Source organism: Scatophagus argus, chromosome 6 (assembly GCF_020382885.2).
Source record: "Scatophagus argus isolate fScaArg1 chromosome 6, fScaArg1.pri, whole genome shotgun sequence".
Taxonomy (NCBI): Eukaryota; Metazoa; Chordata; class Actinopteri; family Scatophagidae; genus Scatophagus; species Scatophagus argus.
Window position 1 is genome coordinate 16,105,529 of NC_058498.1, and position 22,264 is coordinate 16,127,792.

The window sequence follows — 22,264 nt, forward strand, 5'->3', positions numbered from 1 at the left end:
AATTACACATTTTAAAGTTGTGCATGCCTGTCTTTTGTTTAAAGTTACCATTGTGAGTGTGAAGCTGGCTGGGTGGGACAACACTGTGGGCAGGAAAGGGATGAGTGCCAGCCCAGTCCGTGCCAAAATGGTGGCAAATGTGTGGACCGACATAATGGCTACACCTGTCAGTGCCAACCTGGATTCAAAGGTAATTATTATTGCTGCCTCTGAATGAAAAAGCCTAAAAAATGCCTAAAAATGATTTTAAACAGAATTACTAAGATGTGAGTGGAAGAAACAGCACTGATTTTTACAAAGAAATATGTGAATCACTCCTCCTCTCTCATTAGGTTTGAACTGTGAGAAGAACCTAGATGAATGTGCATCTGGGCCTTGTCTGAACCAAGGCATCTGTATAGATGAAGTCAACAGGTATACCTGCCAGTGTAGTCCGCCGTTCACAGGTTAGTCATACCGCATTTCCACCACGTCATCCACTTGCTAGCACACAGTAGCAGTCAGTCTGACTTGTTTCTTTTTAACATTATTAAACATGTGTGCGATGTCAAAATAGGCAAACACTGTGAGGTGGAACAGGTTCCGTGTGCCTCTCGTCCTTGCGAGAAGGGAGGAGTGTGTCATCCCTCTGCAGACTACACATCTTACACCTGTCAATGTCCCGCTGGTTGGCAAGGTATGTGTGGATGGAAGATATGTGACAGTGTGCCTGACAGATATGACAGTCATATCTATATATTAGGCTGACGCTCTACTAAAATCTGTTTGTTTATTCATGTTTGTGCAGGGCCACGGTGCACTGAGGATGTGAATGAATGCAATAACAACCCGTGCAAAAATGGTGGTCGCTGCATTAACAGCCCAGGCAGCTACGTGTGTAAATGTCAACCTGGATACAGCGGACACAACTGTCAGACAGACATTGACGACTGCTCACCCAGTGAGTTTCACTCCAATTATTTCATTCACCTTATGTGTGACTGTACGTACCCAATGTGAATTGCTCTGCATTTATGACAGCCTTGTGTAATGATGCCTTTTTAGTATTTGATGTATCTGGAGAGACGGTAGGAAGCAGCTTAGAAATATTAGTTAGATAGAATATGTATAGAGTTATACATATGTATAATTGTGTAAAAATATTGTAAAAATATTTCTGACAAACAAACCTGTTAAAAACAAGGCAAGGCGCCAACGGAGTCAGTCATCGAAAGCCTTTCTTCCCTGTCACTTCAACCCTCTGTAGATCCATGCCTAAATGGAGGCTCCTGTGTGGACAAGGTTGGGAGATTCTCCTGTGACTGTCGCCTGGGTTTTGAAGGGGACCGCTGTGAGACTGAGGTAGACGAGTGTGCCAGCCATCCCTGCAAGAACGGTGCAATCTGCCGGGACTATGTCAACAGCTTTGTTTGCGAGTGCCGATCAGGCTTTGATGGAATCCTGTGTGAACACAACATCCTCGAATGCACCGAGAGGTGAGTCATTAAACCAGCATTTTACTATCATGCTTAATTTTTTTTGCTGTTCTGCGTTGAATTCTTCCTGGATGATTTATACTATATCTCCTGCAGTGACATGATGGAATGAACGATTTAGATCATATCTAAAGTAGACAGAACTCCAGATTAATTACTTCTTGCTTTATCGCCTTCCCTCCAGCTCCTGTCTAAATAATGGGACTTGCATTGATGACATCGGCACATTCTCTTGCCGTTGCCGTCCCGGGTTTTATGGGACATTTTGTGAGTTCGAGCAGAATGAGTGTAACTCTCAGCCCTGTAAGAATGGAGGCACTTGCACTGATGGCCTGGGTACCTACCGCTGCACTTGCCCAGTGGGGTACAACGGACAGAACTGCCAGGTAAAGGGTCTGTGTGTCACTGCAGGTTTGCAGAGCGGGTCTTGTGTGAGTGGTGTCATAAGTGTTCTTATCATCTAGTATAGATGGTGTTGTATATTGTACAGATTTTAAAGCCCTGTGAGGCAAATTTGTCCTGTGAGTCATACAAATGCAACTTTACCAAAGTTGAAGAGAGAAGCTTGACAAGTTGATGATCTTGATAAGAAAGTTGGTTTGTTTAGAGGCACCCAACTTACAATTTGAACTGGCTGGATGTGGTGTCATTGCTTCTGTCTGTGCAACATTAACTCTCCCTCTTTTCTTTTTTGTATGCAGAACTATGTGAACCTGTGCAGCCAGGTGCGCTGTCAAAACGGTGGCTCCTGCTCTCAGACAGGAGCCACCTCCTGGACCTGCCACTGTATGATGGGATGGACAGGACTTTACTGTGATGTCCCCAGCTTGTCCTGTCATGACTTTGCTGCCAGGGAAGGTGAGCCATTACTTCCTGTTGTGTTGTTATCTCAACAAGCAACCACACATTTTTTATAATTAGCAGAAGGTGATGAATTTATGCTCTCATATGGAGAATCATTGCATCTCAGTTGAACAAATATTTAAATATTTTATTTTTGTTTAGTATGATTCGTCAGTTTCTTCAGACAAAAAAGGCAGTAACTATATATGTTCACAATCTCACTTCACTACACTCACCTCCCTTACCACATTACTACAGGCCTGGAAGTGGAAAGTGTGTGTAAGAATGCTGGTCGGTGCATAAACGTGGGAAATTCCCACAAGTGCGAGTGCCAGCCAGGATACACGGGCAGCTACTGTGAAGAGATGGTTGATGAGTGCAAGTCAAACCCTTGTCGCAATGGAGCTACATGCAAGGACTATCAGGGCACATATGAGTGTATAGTAAGTAAATTCTCAGATGTTTGTTTATGTTTGTATTTGGTTTTGTTTTTGGTTTGGATGTTTGTAGGTTTTCGAAGCTTTTGTGTTTCAGATTTTGTGCTAATCACACTATGAGCTGAACTCATTTCATCGCTCATTTCATTGCTTCAGTGTAAACCAGGGTACCAGGGAGTGAACTGTGAGTATGATGTTGATGAATGCCACTCTAAGCCCTGCCTCCATGGAGGAACCTGCATCAACCTCATCAACCACTTCATGTGCGCCTGCCCACCTGGAACTCATGGTAAGTCTACATACTGTATATGTACATAAATACACACAGAGGAGCATAGAGGTAAAAAACTGACCCTTAAACATTCATAATACAACACTGATCCTCCTCCTATTAATTAGAAGCAACAATGTTCTGCATTTCTTCTAAGTGGATCCGTAGATTAGTTGGAATAACTGCATCCTCTTTAAGACCCCAGGAGTTCTTGCAGTGAGAAAAAAAATGTTGGATGTATGGTGTATTTTGGAATATGGATATGATCACACCAGAGTGCCTCTAAAATAGCCTCATCATTTTATCTGAAAATTAGTTTATTTCTTTACTGGATAAATACAGTGATATCCATGTTCTCTACTCTGCAGGGCTCCAGTGTGAAGTGAATGTGGATGACTGTGCCCCGAAGCAGGGCTCCTCTGAGCCCCGCTGTCTGAACGGTGGGCAGTGTGTGGACGGGGTGGGCCGTTACACATGCTCCTGCCCTCCAGGATTCGTTGGAGAGCACTGTGAGGGGGATCTTAATGAATGCCTGTCTGGGCCCTGCCAGTCCCCCGGCAGCCTCGACTGTGTGCAGCTGGTCAACGATTACCAGTGCCGCTGTCGCCTTGGATACACAGGTGCTTTTATATATTAGCTGTTCAGAGGGACTCAATAGCACCTATTTAGACATTTTATATGTTGGAAAATTAGTAAGACATTAGTGTTTGTCTACAGTATTTTAGTAATGTAAATATTTTGGTGATTAATTTCTTGCCCTGTATAACTCTCTCTTTTCCCTCATCTTGTTTCTCCAGGCCGCCATTGTGAGTCCATGGTGGATCTGTGTCTTTCTAAGCCGTGCCACAACAGCGGTGTCTGCTCTATGAACATGAGCTCAGTACACGGCTACACCTGCTCATGCTTACAGGTAAGTGTCTTTAATGTTTGCTCTTCTCTGGCTTCAAAAGATGAGATGAGTTATTTCCACTTTTTATGCCCACTTCCTGAACAGAATATTTTCTGTTAATTTCTCAGTGAAAAAAGGTTTTAAACTTTAGTTGTGGTCACATCGAGGTGTTGAGTAACAGTTCCGTGCTTGCATATCTTTCATTCAACCAGATGGCATGCCATATGTATGTATATTTTGGCTTTTTGTTTTATGTTTACATTTTTCACAGCACGACAGATCAGAAAACAGATCTGCAGTGATTTATCAAAAAATAAAAACCACTGTGTTAGAAACACCGAGTGACAGGTGGCAGTGTTTTCCTCTTCTTGCGCTCAAGCCTTTTCTCACTAAAAGCTTGTTTTTCTCTTCTCTAACCCTTTGCTCCCTCTCTTATTCTCATGCTTACTTCAGAAGGCCACACCATGGCTCAGGTATAGTAGACAAGCACCAGAATTGTCAGAGAACCGAGACATGTATTAGTTTGTTCCGTTAATGTCAGCTGCAAAGCTTTATTGTCCCTCCACAAATGTGCACCCAAATCTTACTTTTAAAATCAACATCACACTTCAGTAACATGTTATGTTTTTACAGGGCTTCACCGGGTTCAACTGTGGTGAAAGAGAAGGCTATAGTTGTGCAGACCTACATTGCCAGAATGGTGGGCACTGTGTGGAGTCCACGGTTGGTCACTATCACTGCAAGTGCCAGCCAGGCTTCAGTGGGACACACTGCGAGAATGAATACAGGTGTCCATGGAACTGCCAAAATGGAGGAACCTGCATCAAAGACCCAGCCAACCCATACCAGTATAGTTGCCGCTGTCCCATGCACTTCTCTGGACGATACTGTGAAGTATCCGGACCAGGCCCTTCAACCTGTCCCTATCTGCAATGTAAAAATCATTTAGAGGATAAAGTGTGTGACGATCAGTGTAACAACTATGAATGTCAGTGGGATGGAGGAGATTGCTCGCTCAGTCTGCAAAAGCCGTGGATTAACTGCACCGCCAGTGTTCCCTGCTGGGATCTCTTTAAAAATGGACATTGTGATAAGGAGTGTGACAACTCTGGGTGCCTCTTTGATGGCTTTGAGTGCCAAGACAGCAAACAGACCTCCTGCAAGTATGTGACCCTCCTCTTTATTTTGCCATTGCTGTTGAAGTTACCCATAAGGTCTGAAAAGTGTTTTTAAATCCAGTCACCAAACACCCATCCTCTTTGTCCTGCGTGTTTTCAGGTACCAGCAGTACTGTGCAGACCACTACGGGAACGGCAACTGTGACCAAAGCTGCTACACGGAAGCTTGTGGCTGGGACGGCCTGGACTGTTCTGCTGACATTCCAGCCAAAAAGGTGCCTGGCACACTGATTATTGTGGTCCGGCTGCAGCCTAAGGAGCTGCTTGGAGACTTGAGGGGTTTCTTGCGCTTCCTGGGAGCCCTTCTGCACACCAACCTGCAGGTGAAGCTGGATAAAAATAAGGACCCAATGGTGTACCCTTACTTTAGGGAGGAGGAGGAGCGTGGACGCAGACTCGAGAGGAGCAGAAGGAAGCGGGAGCTGGAGAAGGAAGTTATTGGGTAAAGATACTCACATAATTTCTTGCATCATTTTTACCAGCTTGAATCACCAATTAACTGCGAATCATTAACTTTTTTTTCCATGTTTGCCTGCATAGATCTAAGGTGTACCTGGAAATCGATAACCGGGAGTGTTTCCAGAGCTCAATGGACTGTTTTTCCAACGCTAGTGAGGTTGCATCCTTCATTGCAGCAGCACAAATCAAGGCTCAACTGCCTTACCCTCTAGAGTCTGTTAACAGTAGTAAGTCATTCAACAGTTAATGAAATTTAACTGGGTTGTTTTGTGGAAAAAAACTTGAGTCAAATGAAGACAAACTACCTACTTGTTTTTGTGTCCTTCAGGTTACATAGACGTAGAAGAGGTGACACCAATTTTACCGTACCTGGTGGGAGTAGCAGTGGTTATTATTCTGCTTATCCTGGTGCTGGGGATGCTAGCAGCCAAGAGGAAGCATAAACATGGTGTCCTGTGGCTGCCTGATGGCTTCTTGGCTACTAAAAACGACAAGAGAAGAGAGCCTGTCGGACAGGATGACTTCGACATGAAGTGAGTTTATATGCAAAGATAGATGATAACAACAGCTGGACGATAATTCACCCCAGAGTGAAATGTAGGGTTTGTCAGATGAGCTGGGGGAAATGTGGGCAGAGAAAGTGAAAAGTATCCCTCCTACCTTTACAAAACCTTCGTCTGAGATTTTCTTTACATTAAATGGAACAGGGAGAGTTCAGTGGCGTCAGTCGCAGACTGTGGTTGTACTAGCGAGCTCCCAGCCGCACAATACTGGAGTTTGATTTGAGAAAGCTGAAACACAGAATGCACTGTGTGTCCTAAAATAAAAATGAGATCAGAATGAAATGTTACTGTGATCTAAACTTCAGACTTTTTTTCTCATATCAGGAATTTCAAAACCCAGGATGGTTCCATGATTGATGGAGGTCAGAGTCAGAGATGGCTGCAAGATGAGGTCCCATCCAAGAAGCCAAGAGTAAGTGAATTAACAGAGAAAAAAAAATAATGACCCCAGTGAAGCTGGAGGATTTACCTTGTTAAAATTAAACTGGGCAATGTTTAGAACATGAGGAAAGGTTTTAGGTTGTGAATGTTGTTTCATGTCCTGTTGCTTTTTCTAGACTGAAGGTAAACCTTTGCTGCCCATGGCTATGGATGGAGGTGTTGACCGAAGGGAGTGGACCGTGCAGCACCGCAAAGCCGCTGACATCACCCTCACTCCTCCACAAGCCGACCTGGATGCTGACTGTCTGGATGTTAACGTCAAGGGACCTGGTGAGAAAAAATAAGCACTTCTTAACATCTAGATCTGATTGATTATCAATTATTTCTGTAACTGTGAATTTCTTTGACCTCAGATGGCTTCACCCCACTCATGTTGGCATCGCTGCGTAATGGTGGAGGCCTGGACTGCAGCCTACATGGAGAAGAGGAGGAGGAGAGCGGAGGAGACGAACCAGGACCGAGTGTGATTTCGGACCTTATCACTCAGGGTGCTTCCTTAATAGCTCAGACTGACCGCACAGGAGAAACGGCGCTCCACCTGGCTGCCCGCTATGCCAGGGCTGATGCCGCCAAGAGACTGCTGGACGCCGGAGCTGACCCCAACGCCCACGACAACATGGGCAGAACCCCGCTGCATGCTGCCGTGGCGGCTGACGCCCAGGGAGTCTTCCAGGTGAGACAGCTGTTTGATCAGAAGGACATCAGCCAAAACAATGTTTCAGCCGGTTACTAATTTAACTGTAGTCATAAACAAACATGAAGGTAATCCCTGTGAATTGATTATTTCTGTGCAGTCTGCATCACTGTGGTCTGTCACGTAGTCCTCATATCTCGTATGTTTATATCTTGCAGATTCTGATCCGTAATCGTGCAACAGAGCTGGATGCCCGCATGAATGATGGCACTACTCCGCTGATCCTGGCAGCCAGGCTGGCTGTGGAGGGCATGGTGGAAGAGCTGATCCACTGCCACGCTGACATCAATGCTGTAGATGACCACGGTCAGCAATTTTTTTTAATATATTTACTCCCCCTGTGGAGTGTTTTACTTTTGCAATGCCATGTCCCCAGATATTTGGACAACAGTATTGCATTAGTGAGGAGTATGAGGTAAACAGATCAAACTTCAGGATTAGGTCCATCCAAGCAGATCTGAAGTGTTCATATTGGTAAACCTTAAAGATGCTGTAATGCTTCCTTTGGGGCTTTAAAAGCTGGTTAGATGGTAACACTTAGGACTTGATGAGAAATTCGTAGTAATTTCATTGTGAGTAACAGGGATGGTTTTCTTTCTATTTTCTCACTGTCTCAACACTTCAGGCAAATCCGCTTTGCACTGGGCAGCTGCAGTTAATAATGTAGAGGCAACTCTGGTGCTTTTGAAGAATGGAGCCAACCGCGACATGCAAGACAACAAGGTCAGCTCTCGTGTTTTCATTTATGCTATTTCAAACTATAGTAATGTGTGCTAATGTGAATACTGTATGTGCAGAGGTGAAACAGTGACAAAATTCAAACAAAAAATTAAAAACAAAGGAGCCTTTGGAGAAAAGTCATCCATTATAAAATTGCTAAAGTAAAATTATGCGTACCTTAACAAATGTCGTATGGAAGAAGTTGCCTTTTAATATATGTGAAATTTTCCCATCACATGTTGATTCAGAGGTTTTATTATCTGGTACTGAAATGCATAGATTAAATTAGAAATCTCTCAAACCACTCCTGTATAATCAGATATAATCTCAGTTGTCTACACTGCATCCAGCTCAGTCTTCACATACTACCCTGTTAAGCTCAAGTTGCTTTGTCTGGATCTGAAGTAGTAAGTAATCAGATAGATGACCTGATGGCCTGAATAAAGTAATCAGCTGTTTATGAGTGCAGTAAAACCATTTTTACTTTGTCACATTTCATTACTGAATGTACTCTATTGAACAAACTATAAAAGATTCAACTATTATGAATTTTTCTGATATTATGTGTTATTATGTTTACATTGCGCGTTGTTAATCATTTGCTGTGTTTCCTTCAGGAGGAGACTCCATTGTTTCTTGCTGCCAGAGAAGGCAGCTTCGAGGCAGCTCAAGTTCTCCTCGACCACTACTCCAACCGTGACATCACCGATCACCTGGATCGGTTGCCCCGCGATACGGCTCAAGAGCGCATGCATCATGACATAGTGCGCCTGCTGGACCAGTACAATTTGGTTCACAGTCCGCACAACGGGCCCAGCCACATGGGAGGAGGAGGAAATTCCTCCGTTATGTGCGGGGCCAATGGGGCAGGCTTCATCGGCATGCGCCCTGGGCCGCAGGGAAAGAAGAACAGGCGAGGAGGAGGTGGAGCGAAGGTGGGAGGTGTTGGCGGGGGAGCTAAGGAGCTGAAAGACATGAAGGCGAAGAGAAGAAAGAAGCCCGCTGGAGGAGAGGGGCCAGGCGGGGTGGCAGGAGTCGGAGGAAGTGCAGGAGGTGCAGGAGGAGCAGGAGGAGCAGGGAGCGCGAATGGCGTCAAGGCAGCAGGAGGACTTCCAGAGAGCTCTGTTACCATGTCACCGGTCGACTCCCTGGAATCGCCGCACTCGTACACAGGTGATGTGTCCGGCGCCGTCTCCACCACAGCAAACTCCCCTCCGCTCCTGAGCAGCCCGACCTCCAGACCTATGCTGCCCCCCGTCAGCCACATGCTGGGACAGCAGCAGGGCTGGGTGGGCATGACTAAGCACAGCTACAGCGGCCACATGTTCGGCCTCGTCCCGCACCAGATGGGGGGATCTCACCCTGGCATGGGCCAACACCACAGCCAGGGCCCGATGCTGACTCCCATGAATGTCACCATGAGCAGAGAGCAGCTGCCGCCCATTGTTACGTTCCAGATGATGGCTCCTGGAGGTGGCCAGGCCATGCTGAAGCAGCCGCAGCCGGGGCAGGTACAGGTCACACAGTCCCAGGGGCAGAACCAGAATCAAGGTCTCTCCCAGCAGGGTCCAGGCCACCTCCACTGCTCCCAGAGTATGATGTACCAGATGTCTGAGCAGATGAGCATATCGCACGGGCTCTCCCACACGCTGCAGCACCCCCACACCGTCAGCCACGGAAGCCACAGTGGGATCGAGGGCCAGTCTCGGCCTCTGCCTTCATATCCGCCCATGCAGAGCCCTGTGGATAAGTACCCCACGCCGCCCTCCCAACACAGTTACACCACTGCCGGCTCGGAGGGCACCACCCCCAGCCACTCTGCCCACCCACCCAGCGAGCACCCGTATCTCACCCCTTCCCCTGATTCCCCAGACCCTTGGTCATCCTCTTCACCACACTCCAACTCGGACTGGTCTGACGTCACCACCAGCCCCACCCCTCTGGGGAACCCTCACCACGCACTGCCATCTTCACACCACACACACATTCCAGAGCAGGCGCAGCTGCAGTCGCAACAGATGCAGCAGGCCTCTCAACAGCCTCAGCTCGGAAACATGCAGGTGTTTGCGTAGGAAAAGCATGAACAGACTGACTTTGGGGTACTGTGTAGTTAAATAACGACACATATTAACTCACACAATGCTTTTCTCATTTCTCCAGTTAATTCTCTTTGTTTGTTCCTCATTATAATAATCGGTCATGTCCCCTTTTATGTTTTTTTTCTCTTCTTTGCACTTAAAAAAAACTGTGTATGGTTTCTAAAATGTCATTGAGTATTATCAGCTAGAAAGCAAAAGTTCTCAATACCAAAAATCGGTTTTCCATGCCTTCAATCCAAGCTGAGCATCTTGTACTCTCTGCTGGACAAGTGAGGACTGTTGCTTCTCTGGCAACCGAACACAAACTGTTTATTGAGGGATCATCGAGGAGCTGCCGAACTGATGGTAGCTGGCTGGTATTGCATCAGAAAAGCAGACTGATAAGGTGGACACTGAGACTGAGCGGAGAACCCTGTGCGTCAATATCGTCTGTGTTGGAAGACACAGTTCTGCTATATGCTATCCTTTGCTTAATGTGATAAACCTGCCAATACTAACTTCTCATCTAAAACATTCACTCTACATTTTGTAATCTGGTTGGTCACATTCAGTTGATGCTTTAATTCAGCAGACAACATAGTTGTTTCTTTATTGTTTTTTTTACTCATGCATTTTTCTTTTATGTGCTAAAGGAGGAATTTTATAAAATGCTGTTACATGACTAGAAATACAACCTTAAAGTTACACACACGTAGCTTGTTAGACCTGTTCAAACAAGGGTGGGGGTTAAATGTGTTTACTTGTGTTTCTCATCAAACATTTATCATTGACCTTCACGTTCAATAAATAAAGGTAGGTTCAGAGAGAACACACTGTATTACCCATGTTTTCAAGGTACTTACTCCTACAGAAATGTAAAAGGGTTGGTTTAAAAACCAAATCAGAGTTTGTTTGAATGCAGTTATATATTGTCTTGCCACCGACGGTGCCACTATACATCATGTGTTGTTGAGGGATTCATTCAGAAGCTTGACGAACTTTATGCAAATACATACATTAGTTTAATATGTTGTATGACAAAATGTACATAGACATAACAGCACATTCTGCTTGTTATTACTGAGCTTAACTTAGCAAAGAAGTGACAGTGTCTGTTTTTTTATATGAATTCTGTTCGCACTTCTTGAATGATTCTGAATGTTACAGAGGTGCATGTTTTTACCTTTTAAACCGCCTCTTTCTAAATGTTTTATTTTCCAAAATTGTTTAACCTTTCTGCCTTTTGCTTAACTACAATCAGTGTATCTGTGCACCAATTTTCTTAATTGTCATGATTCATAAACCAAGTCTGGAGGAGAGTGAGTTTTTATTTGTCTTCCTTCTTAAAGTTGATGTTGATCACAGCTTTGTGACTGCTGTGTGACAATCATTCACTGTTTTTATTTCTGAAACTTCAAAAAGGAACATCAGTGTCTCTAAGACCAAATTTTTTTTTTCCTGCCAAAAATGTATACCTTTTTTGTCAGTGGTTGCCCTTGTTTCAGTTAGTGTTGTGGTGTATTAAAGACACCAAGAAAAGTTTGAATTGCTACTGCACCTGTCTGTGTGAACAAACCAAATCGTTCATGTTTCATCGATGTCCCCAGTGTTTCTCTGTGCTTGATGTCCCCGTAGTTTCACTAAACATGAATACTGTACATTCAGTTGTCAGTCAACATTTTTATTAAAGAATTGAGCATATCGGTTCCCATTCTTATGCAAGGCCATGTGTCTTTCTTCTGCATATAAAATGGGTTTTTTGTTATTGTACTTTACTTCTTAACCGAATAGCTTATAATATACATGCTGTATGAAGTAGTTGTCACCATGTTTGTATAAGGTAGAAGAACTAAAACTTATGGCAAAATAAGTTGTCTGTTGCAGAACACCAAATGATCAACCAAATGTGCTTACTGAAATAAAGCCCAGATCTTCATAGATTTCTGCATTCTGCATGTCTTTTTTGAAATATACTGTATTTTTGTCACCAAGTTAAGATAGATCTGAAATAGTGTTGAAATACATCAATATCTATATATGGTGAAATAACGGCTAATTGCTGTGAATAAATACACATTTATTACAAACACACACACACACATATATATATACACGTGTGTATATTTTTTTCCATAAGTGTATGACTATTCATAGTACTTAGTTATGGCTCTGTTAGTTCCGTAAAACAAGTACCTTGAAGTCACCAGTTCACTTTAAACGCTACAGTTTAAATTACATGCGAGTAGTGCAGTTTGCTGCCAGTCCAGCAGGGGGCGCTGGTTCGCATATGAGCCCACGTCGCAAGACGAGGAAGAAATCTGTACACGGAAGTGTACCAGGATTTGCATGTATGAGATTTGTTTCCTACTGTAGACTTGCTCACTTTAACTTGCTCTTTTCTCTGTCGGTTAGTTAAGCTGTGTTGGCATTACATGATGGGACAGTCGGCGTGGAAACCCTGATAAGATGATGAGCAGCCATCAGCAGACGGTTGATATCCAGTGCGGGTCAATGGACGCCAGGACTTGAAGTGCTGCTGTTTTGACAGCTGGGTTTGAGGCTCCAGTACCTGGACTGTCTGCTTGACAGAGAGCTGCTGAGAACGGACAAGACCCGAGGTTGAAATCCTAAGGGGCTTGTTTTATGTAGAGACGACCATCCGCGTCAGTGACGTTGCTTTAAAAGCGAAGGAAAGGCTCAAAGGTGGGAGACTCTTTCTGTCCGCGACTTTTCCTCTCACCACTGTTGGCTTGTCGAAAAGTCTTACTCTTTGTTTACCTCCTAACGGTTAACAGTTAAAGTTCTAACTACTTGCTTTGTATATTTACATCAACATTTCTCTGTTTTCTGTGCCCAGCCTCACCCAGCGTCTGGTGGCCATGGCCTCCTCCCGGCTGAAGTACCTCTCTCTGGGCGTGCTGGTGTTCCAGACCACCTCCCTGGTGCTCACCATGCGGTACTCGCGCACCCTGCAGGCCGAGGGCCCGCGGTACCTGGCCTCCTCAGCGGTGGTGGTGGCCGAGGTCATGAAGATCCTCACCTGTGTGCTGCTCGTCCTCAAAGAGCACAGTGAGTGCACCCGGACGCTTTATGTTTATCACTAGCAGTGCTGCCATTAACCCATTACTGTAATATTATTTATTTAATGTCATGTTTTTATTGATTAATCGTCAGGTCTGTGTCGAAAGCGTCGGAAAAACATGTGTAAAATGGCCTTCGCAAAGATTAGAGATTAGATCCGATTAGAACCCAAAGTGATGTCTTGTGAGTACTTGCTAGCGGTGCAGCAGTATGATAAACATCTCAGGAAATATCACAGTATGCAGTATTCACAGGTATAATTGTTGTTTTAAGTTAAATTCACCGTTAAAGGATTTTTTTTACTTGAAGAAACTCCTGATGATTATGATTATTCAAAATATTCTGTGATGTATTTGTTTTATTTTTTTAAACACAAATACAGTAGGATTTGGTATTTTTGAATGACACTGAAATGGTAGATTTCGGTACTGAAGATAAGCAAAATTACATGGCTTGTTAATTGTCAGTTTTCTGAGTGTAAATACTGCTGCATTGTTTGGGTTCACCAACTGTCCAATACCCTGAAAATTACATTAACACTAATTGCAAAAGCAAACCAACAAAACCTCACATTTGAGAAGCAGGACTGAGACAAGACTGAGAGCAGTGGCACTGTGGCTGGATATCGTTTGACTTTTTTTCAAAATAGTATAAATAATAATAGTATTAATAGTAATAGAGGTTTTTTTTTGAGAAATATAAACATGGTTTTCTTCAAGAAATTTTTTGGAACAAATTATCCAAAATTCTTCCACCTTTAAATGTTATGCTTAAAATGATCGGCCAAGAATTATGCCCAAATAAAATGCAGTCTCTGCAAAATTATGATTCAAATCCAAAACTGTCCAATGAAAGATAAGTAAAAAGAGTGTCAGCGTTTGGTTCTAGAAACTGCTACCTGCACATCTGTGGTCCCAAAGTAGTACTGAGGTTCAAAACCTGCCTGACTGAAAATAGCACCTATACTGGAGCTTGACAAGCTCACCTTACAGAATCCGGTTTGTCAGGTTTCCCCCGTCTCACTGAAACGAATCAGAAACAGATCGCATAAATTCAGAATGTTCCCTTGCTTCGAGTTACACCTGTCCTAGTGCCTTAAGCACAATAGAATAAAATATATAAATAAACATTTCACTGCCTTATCTTTTAAAACCTGTAAGCACGTCCGATCCTGAAACTGATGTAACAAGAAGAGTTTCAGGTTCTTTTTACATCAATCATCAACAAAATCATCAGATAAGACGGGAGGCCTTTCAACTGTGATCCAACTTCTTTGTTTTCATCCCTCAGGTTACAGCATGCGAGCACTGAATAGCATCCTGCGTCAGGAAATTGCCCACAAACCCATAGAAACACTGAAGCTGGCGATCCCCTCTGGGATCTACACGCTGCAGAACAACCTGCTGTATGTCGCCTTGTCCAACCTGGACGCGGCCACCTACCAGGTAAAGCACAAGCCAGTTTGGATGTGGAGGATTTGTGGTCGAAGTCTGAATGACTCACACAGGAACTGACGTGTCTTTCTGAGCCATTTAGCAATAAGCGCATTCCTGTTCATGGATTATTTACAGTTTTCCCACTTTGTCTCCATCAGGTGACGTACCAGCTGAAGATCCTGACCACAGCTCTGTTCTCAGTGTCGATGCTGGGCCGCAAGCTGGGCGTCTACCAGTGGCTCTCACTGCTGATTCTTATGGCCGGAGTTGCTCTCGTGCAGGTTTGTTAATTTCATGTCTGTGTAGTGCTTGTAGAAATGAAAAAAATCACATTGTTCACCTTCTCCAGGATTAGGCCACAGAACATACTCTCTGTGGTTCCTTTTTGTGGGACAAGAGGAAGTCCAAAGTTTGCTAATTCTCAGTATGTTTTGAACTTTCTTTTCATATGAGTACTTACTTGCTCAGCCCCATCTGTCTACAATCTTATTCGAAGATGTTAGAAACTCTATCCTGTTAGTGGTTTTCTGTATGTGTCTCTTTGTCTAATTAAGTGTTTACTCGTCTGTGTATTGGAAATGTTCCTATTTTTATTTTAATTATTGTGTCATCTTTATTTCCACTAGCAGCCAGATAAAGAACAGAAATCTCAATAGGAGCTCTGTGGTTGTATGAAAGTTGAATAAATAAAACACAATAAGGAGGCCTGAACTGGAACATATAGTAAATGTTGGCTACTCGTGATTACGAGGGAGGTGCTGATGAATGATGAGGTGTTGACTGTTGTGCTATCACCTCCTCCTTCTTGGCAAAACAAAGAAAACACCAGTCAGTTTGTGTTACACTGGATGCGATCTTAATATTGGCCGAGCACTTGGAGAGAAGCTCGGAGGAGGACATGAAGACATACTTTCATAAACCTACAGGATCAGGTTTAATACCCAAACTGTGTCACCAGGATCTTTGTGGCAGTGGTTTATCCCTGACACCTCCGAAAGGCTCGAATAACAGATCATCACATCAGATATGATATTAACACGCAGCCATAGCACCTATTCTGTTTGCAGACACCTCCAAATGAGCTAAAAAGTCGCCACGAGTCTGTTGAGAAATAATTGGCCTGTTTTGAATAGACATAACTTACCATTTTCACTGTTTGTTTTCGAAGTTTATGCTGTTAGTTCTCACTCAGCAGGGTTTGTTTTGGCGTAGGTATGAAGGTGGAAGGCAAACAGCATCTTGTTCCAACAGTTGCTTACTTATATTTTAGCAGCTAAATTACTTTTTCCCCCTTGCACAACCAAAGATCTTCACTTCTTCATTTATTTATTTTTTGCTTATGCTTCACTCTCTTGCAGTGAGCCAAATAAGAATATGCTTACCACTTTCATTAAATGTAAGGCCACAGCCAACGGAAGGTTAGCTTAGCTTAGCACAAAGACTGGAAGCAGGGTGAAACTGCTTACCTGGCTGTGTCCAAAGGTGACGAAATCTTCCTACTAGCACCTCTGAAAGTCATGAATCAAAACTGTCTATCTAATCTGTACAAAAAGTGTGAAAGGAACTTGGAGTCTGTTTCTTGGTGAGGCCATGTGTTAAATCAGTTGTCAAGGTAGAAAGAGGTTGAACATTTCAACTTAACTTTTTTTTAAATTTAAGGCCCACTTACCAGCTTCAAACCACACTTTGCAGCCTTCCTCAGTGAATAGAGTGTGCTTGTAGTAAACAGCTTCTGGGATAAATGATTTTAGGATGATATGTCATCAATACATTGTGTGATGACAACTGAACTACCTTCATGTGCTGAGGAGACATGTAGGGTGAGGTTTGAAATCAGAAATAAGATATTAAATGGATCTTGAATTTAGATTTTTTTATAGTGAACTTTCAAACACAAGTTTTACTATATTCCCACTGTTTCTCTTGTGTTTGCAGTGGCCCTCTGAGACCACAGTGACCCCAGAGAAGGAGGCCCTCTCCGCAGGCTCTCAGTTCATCGGCGTGATGGCGGTTCTGGTGGCATGCTGTTCCAGTGGGTTCGCTGGGGTCTACTTTGAGAAGATCCTGAAGGAGAGCAAACAGAGCGTCTGGGTCCGCAACATCCAGCTCGGTCAGTGTTTGTCGATCAACTCCCCAGTCAGTCTTAAACAACAGTTGGCTTGATGTGTGAAATGTAGTTGAATACACTGAAAAGTACCGTTAGAGTTTCATTTGATCATTTGATCCATCCACATCAGAATAATGCAGTGAGGTGTTGTTGAAAAAGGCACTAGCTCCATGCTTGTGAAGCCAGCTTGTGTGTGTTGTGTCTGTGAAGTTTCCTTTCTTGCCTGCACAGAGAGCCAGCTGGGCTTTTTACCTCCGATATGTTTCTGTTAAGATGAATGTTCCTGTCTAGTTTATTTTTACCCCGGAGCATGTGAGGCATGTGTTAAGTCTCCTGCGGTTCCTGGTGTGAGCTTGGCGCTTTTTCACCTGCAAATGTTGAAGCCCAGATCTGCAGCAAGAGCAATGAAGAAAATCCTGCATGTTTATTTTGTTGTTGTTATCAGTTGTGAAATTAAGGAAATTAGGGATTAAAAGATGTCACCTTAGACTCTTTGAAAGACGTGATGGGTCTTTTTCACAACATTTATAAGAAGTGGAAACAATAAAAGAACATGAATAATTGGATTACATGGGTGGGGAGCACATCACTTTGTGGTCTTATGTTTCTGAGCATGACTGAAGCACTGACAAGTGTGCTAACATGATAAACGCAGATGGTGAAAACAATAAACATTAACGTTCTCATCGTGAGAACGTCCGCTAACGTCTGCACTCGCTGTACGGCCATTAGCTGTAAACAAACTAGCAAATGATGTTCTGTGTGCTTGTGTACCGGACTGATCTCAGAACTCACTCCTTTGTTTGCTGCTAAATTTCCACTGAAGTTAGTGAGGGACACATCCTAACCTCAGCTTTGAAAACCTTAAATTCCCTGTGAGATTAATTAAAGTCATTGTTCTCTTCTTCTTCAATTTGCACCTCTTGTGTATAAAATTCTCCCCACAAGAAGCCTTAGTACTGTCTGAGTTTGTCTCTTTAACTATTGTTTAGTGTTACTTTGATCAGATGTTGGATCTGTTAGCTCACTCGTTCACTTCTGTGCGTGTCTCCAGGGATGTTTGGCCTGGTGTTTGGCCTCTTTGGGATGCTGGCCTATGATGGAGAGAGGGTGAAGGAGTCAGGCATGTTCCAGGGCTACAACACAATCACTTGGACTGTTGTGGCACTGCAGGTAATGCTCACTCCACTGCCAGTGATTCAGTCAGTGTTTCCCACCAAAGCTGCCAATTATATTATCAAGCCTCTTGGGTAACAGACTCTTTATTTTGTGGGTCAGACTCCCTGTCGACCCATGCGGGTCATGCCTTCGTCCATCTGTGTCTGTGTGTTTGTTGTTTCTCCAGGCGCTGGGTGGTCTGGTCATAGCAGCGGTCATCAAGTATGCAGACAACATCCTCAAGGGCTTTGCTACATCGCTCTCCATCATCCTGTCGACTCTTATATCGTATTTCTGGCTACAGGACTTTGACCCCACCAGGTAGAGGAAACAGTCACTACCTCTCCCTCTGTCTAAATGTTTTGTCTTGGTTTTTCTTCCTCATAAGCACAGTTTTTCAAGCTGATTGCATTTTGTTTGCTTTTCGTCAACAGCGTTTTTTTCCTGGGGGCCATTTTGGTCATCGCGGCCACTTTCCTGTACGGCTATGAAGGCAAGCCGTCCCCCAACCCCAGCAGAGCGTAGGACACTCGCGGCTGACGCTATGGCAGCAGTAGGAGGTCCTGTTGAAGCGTGAAGATATGGAGGGGAAAGGAGGAAAAGAAGGGGAAAGGTCTTTATCATATATTGTGATCACAACAAAGAAGAAACAGAGAAGGAATAGCAGTAGAGGAGGTAAGCAGGTTGGGAAGAGAAGACAGGCAGGGAAGGATTAAAAAAAAAACAGCAAGCACAACGCTGCGGTGGGTCTCACACACCAGAAGTGCCTCAGCTGAGAAGAGTAAAAGGTGAGAAAAGAAAACTGTTTATAACTGCCGCTGTAGAGATAATCCTGGCTGTCACACCTCCAGATCTGGAGAGATATTCTTGTCAGGACCAACTGATTGTGATCATTAAGAACCTGCTTGACTGCCGGTCACCGTTACTGCCACATCCATCACAGCAATACACTAAGGGATGGAAGAGGCAGACATGCAGGACTTCTTGAAACTTCTTCATATCTTATTTTTTTAGACGTAGTGTCAGCTTGTTCACCTCAGAGCTGCAGTATTTCAGGCTCCTCCTTGTCCCAGTTGAAAGCACATTTTTTAAGCCATGAGCCCCCACAGCCATTGTTTACTCTAAAGCTGTAACAGTCAAATGGTCAAGGTTAGCGCTGGTTCTGTGGTTTGGTCAAAGTCTGCTACAGATGTGGGATTTGTACACATCTTAAAAGGACTGTGTGCCTGGCAGGTATAACCTGGGGCAAAACAAAACTAAACAAAAAAAAAACCTCACGAGTCAATGCTCCAAGAGCCTTTAGACTGTGGAAGCTGAAGTAACTTGTGATGTTTCCGTTATTAGAGCACTCATGGTGGCTTTTGTTCACCTATTTGTGGAAAGGATTTCAGTTGCCGGGCAGCATATAGTCACTGGGACGCCTTTGGTAACATACAGAGTGTGTCTCCGTGCTGGGACTGTTTTACTGTATGACTCTGATGTGTTTGGTGGCGTTAAATGTTTGATGTCTGTGACCTGGGTGAATGGATAAAATGCTACAGGAATAACCTAATCTGACGCTTTTGTAGGCTGTAACACATGTTTATTGTCCTAAAGAAAAGAATGGTTTAATTATGTGGTGAAGATTATTTTGTACAACATGAAATTATTATTATTATTATCATTATTATTATTATTATTATTATTATTATTATTAACCTTGGCTGTAATTGATAGAACCATTTAAACTGTAATCTATATGAATCTCAATGAATTGTCTGTTTAACTTGTTCCTTGAGTGATTAGGCGTTTACATGACTATTCAAAGCCGCAGATAACAATTTCCTGTGCTCCTGTCACAATATGATCTGTTGATTTTGTGGCAGGGTTGTTAAAAATTACTGACTGTGGCCCAGCTAAGTCTGAACTGACTGAATTGTTGATACTCGCTTCATCAGACATCCGTGAGGTATTATTTTCAGGACGGAAGGTAACCTTGGATTGTGGTGTTTTTCTTCTGGAACCACTTCTTTTTCTTTCTTTTTTTCTTGGGATAAAGCGGGTATAATTAATGACTTTATTATTTTAATTACTGATATGTGAATCTTTTATAAAAGAAAAATATTACCTTTGACTTTTATGAATGTGTTATTGTGTTGAATTCATAGTTTATCTCCACTCCAATTCTTCTTTTCGACACTACAGTGCACACATTTATAGTTTGAACTGCTGAAATCATATCAAAGGGCAACTAAAACTTCTCCCTTGGTGTGTTACACTAAATAATTTTACAATTAGTTGCCTAATTTAATACTTAGAACATGAATAAATGCACACTTTGATATTTTTGGCATTTGTTTTAATGGGTTTAAAAACACTGCATGCAAAAGCTGGACAGTCTGAGAGAAAGGACTGTGTCACGCCAGAGTTTCATGTCCTTCATATTATAACACTGTAAAACACCGTTACCCAGTCATATTAAACCAACAACTGCATCAGACTCCAGTGAATCAGCAGAACAAGTACGAATTAACAAGTCAAGCTCCTCGCGAAGGGCCGTGTAGCGCTCTACCCTCCTCAGGCACATCTGTTACTGTAAAAGACACCGGAGGCCCTGATGCACACAGGCAGAAGACTGTGTGACCTCATGGTCAAGTATAAACGTAGGCTATGTTTTTGCTAACACTTTATTTTAAATGGGGCAACATGTGAAAAAAGGTTTCCGCTTTGTTTTCACTCTATAAAAGCCTCAGTCCTCTGAATAAAATCGCAGACCACCAAAGATCACCTACGTTGATTCTCCAGTTAAAAGTGCTGCACTTGATGTTTCCCATGATTGTCAGTGTGGGCTCTCAGATGCTGCTTGCCTCACAAACTGCTCCTGCGTAGTGGCTACAGTAGAGGCTGTAGATGTCCTTAAAATATCCAGTGTGTGTGTGATGAGGCAGAGGATTCCTTCGGGTGACTGCAGTTTTAGTGTGGTTCTAGATGAGATGAGGTGTGTGTGTGTGTGTGAAGGCTTGCTCGGTTTGCACCAGGACTAATGAGCAGCTTGGGTAAGATAGTGTGGTTATAAACTCCGTCTCTCTTCATCTCTGTCTCATCTGGACCAGCTCAGTACTCGGGAGAATGAACTGTTTTACTGAGTGTGTACCAGCAGAAGTACACCTGCCTTCAAAACAACATTTTGAGACTCAACATAACTGTGAAACGTTCACATTCTGTAAGCTGCACTCTGGTTTATCACGTTCAGTCGTGAATCTTAATAAAAATATCTTAGAGGAGGTAAGGATGGCACAAGAGATTGTAAGTCAGTAAACCAAATACTGCACTTATATTTAAAAGGTCAGTCCACCCAAATTACATACAAATTTTCCGCACACATGTTCTTACTTCTGTCAGAATCAAGACTTTTAGACGGTTTGAGTTAAGAATTTTCAAATGAATCCCTGAGGTTCCTGCCCCCATCCGGTATGATGGAAGTGACAGATAAGTCACTTGGGCTCAAAACTCTGACAATGTGCATTAAAAATCTTTTCCAGAAGCAGTTTTCATTGTAAATACTTTCTGGCTCGGCTCTAGGGGTGGTTGTGTTCACGGATGTGCAGACTGAAATATCTCAACAGCTGCTGATTCTGTGCAGATATTCATGGTTCCTAGACAAAATAACCTAATTACTTGGACCATTCCTCTAAAATTGGCTCATACATCCATGGTTCTCACAGGACTCAATATAATAACTTTGCTGATTAACAAATTTATTAAAGTCTCAATTTTAATTTGTCCAGTACTTTGGCTTAAGACCAAAATACCTGCAAAAAACCTATTCCAGTCAGTCTTATTGCTCATGAGCAATTGTTGGCACGTTAACATGCCAACTGACACGATGAACAGGGTGAACTTGTTAAACATCAGCACCTTAGCATTCTGTTCAAAGTTTTAGTGTGTCTAAGGGCTGCTAGCATCGCTCTAAAGTTTAAATGTTTTAAATGCAGTTTGTCAAAGCTGTGATCATCAGTGAAGAGACTTGATTCACCTCCATTGTACTGGTTGGGAGGCAGAAATCTCACAGAAGAATAAAATCCACAAATATAAATAAATAAGTTGACTTCTTTTTTCTTTTTTTTTTGTAATTCACATGAACCGATTCTTTCAGTCTTCTAGTGTAAACATAGTCCTCTTTCACTACAATCTTTGTTCTTAAGCAACATATGCTAACTGGATGAAGACACACTTGCCTTGTAACTCTTAAAGTAAAGTAGCCTTGCTTCTTCACCAAAACCACATTTTTACGATAGAAAGCTGTCATCAACACAGGCAATGTTGGCTTTTAAAAGGGACCAAGAAGCTCTGCAGCTTGGATGAACTGGCCATTTGTGTTTGGAAAAAAAAAAATCCTGCTGCAGGGATTCATGTGAGACTCTTTTCAGTGCACATCACCAAATCCAACCTGCG

The 22,264-nt window shown here is 43.1% G+C and overlaps 2 protein-coding genes across 2 annotated transcripts in view; both read left to right on the forward strand.

Annotated features, from left to right (window-relative positions):
• notch2 (notch receptor 2) overlaps positions 1–11,988 on the forward strand; it is a 41,553-nt gene extending 29,565 nt beyond the window's left edge. Inside the window, exons 15-35 of the mRNA XM_046390843.1 lie at positions 45–190; positions 333–446; positions 557–676; positions 788–940; positions 1,247–1,475; positions 1,660–1,861; positions 2,177–2,333; positions 2,577–2,761; positions 2,912–3,044; positions 3,395–3,646; positions 3,824–3,936; positions 4,549–5,078; positions 5,194–5,535; positions 5,634–5,779; positions 5,881–6,085; positions 6,440–6,527; positions 6,673–6,826; positions 6,910–7,229; positions 7,409–7,556; positions 7,876–7,973; positions 8,588–11,988. Coding sequence (XP_046246799.1) covers positions 45–190; positions 333–446; positions 557–676; positions 788–940; positions 1,247–1,475; positions 1,660–1,861; positions 2,177–2,333; positions 2,577–2,761; positions 2,912–3,044; positions 3,395–3,646; positions 3,824–3,936; positions 4,549–5,078; positions 5,194–5,535; positions 5,634–5,779; positions 5,881–6,085; positions 6,440–6,527; positions 6,673–6,826; positions 6,910–7,229; positions 7,409–7,556; positions 7,876–7,973; positions 8,588–10,042 — 5,290 coding nt within the window. The 3' untranslated portion in view covers positions 10,043–11,988. The remainder of the gene's footprint in view (positions 1–44; positions 191–332; positions 447–556; positions 677–787; positions 941–1,246; positions 1,476–1,659; positions 1,862–2,176; positions 2,334–2,576; positions 2,762–2,911; positions 3,045–3,394; positions 3,647–3,823; positions 3,937–4,548; positions 5,079–5,193; positions 5,536–5,633; positions 5,780–5,880; positions 6,086–6,439; positions 6,528–6,672; positions 6,827–6,909; positions 7,230–7,408; positions 7,557–7,875; positions 7,974–8,587) is intronic.
• A 335-nt stretch (positions 11,989–12,323) lies between these two features.
• On the forward strand, positions 12,324–19,943 carry slc35a3a (solute carrier family 35 member A3a). Its single transcript, XM_046391595.1, has 8 exons — positions 12,324–12,751; positions 12,906–13,117; positions 14,420–14,574; positions 14,724–14,846; positions 16,501–16,675; positions 17,727–17,845; positions 18,018–18,151; positions 18,265–19,943. Exons 2-8 carry the CDS (start codon positions 12,928–12,930, stop codon positions 18,353–18,355), a joined length of 987 nt encoding a protein of 328 aa, XP_046247551.1. The 5' UTR covers positions 12,324–12,751; positions 12,906–12,927; the 3' UTR covers positions 18,356–19,943.
• Positions 19,944–22,264: the final 2,321 nt, after the last annotated feature.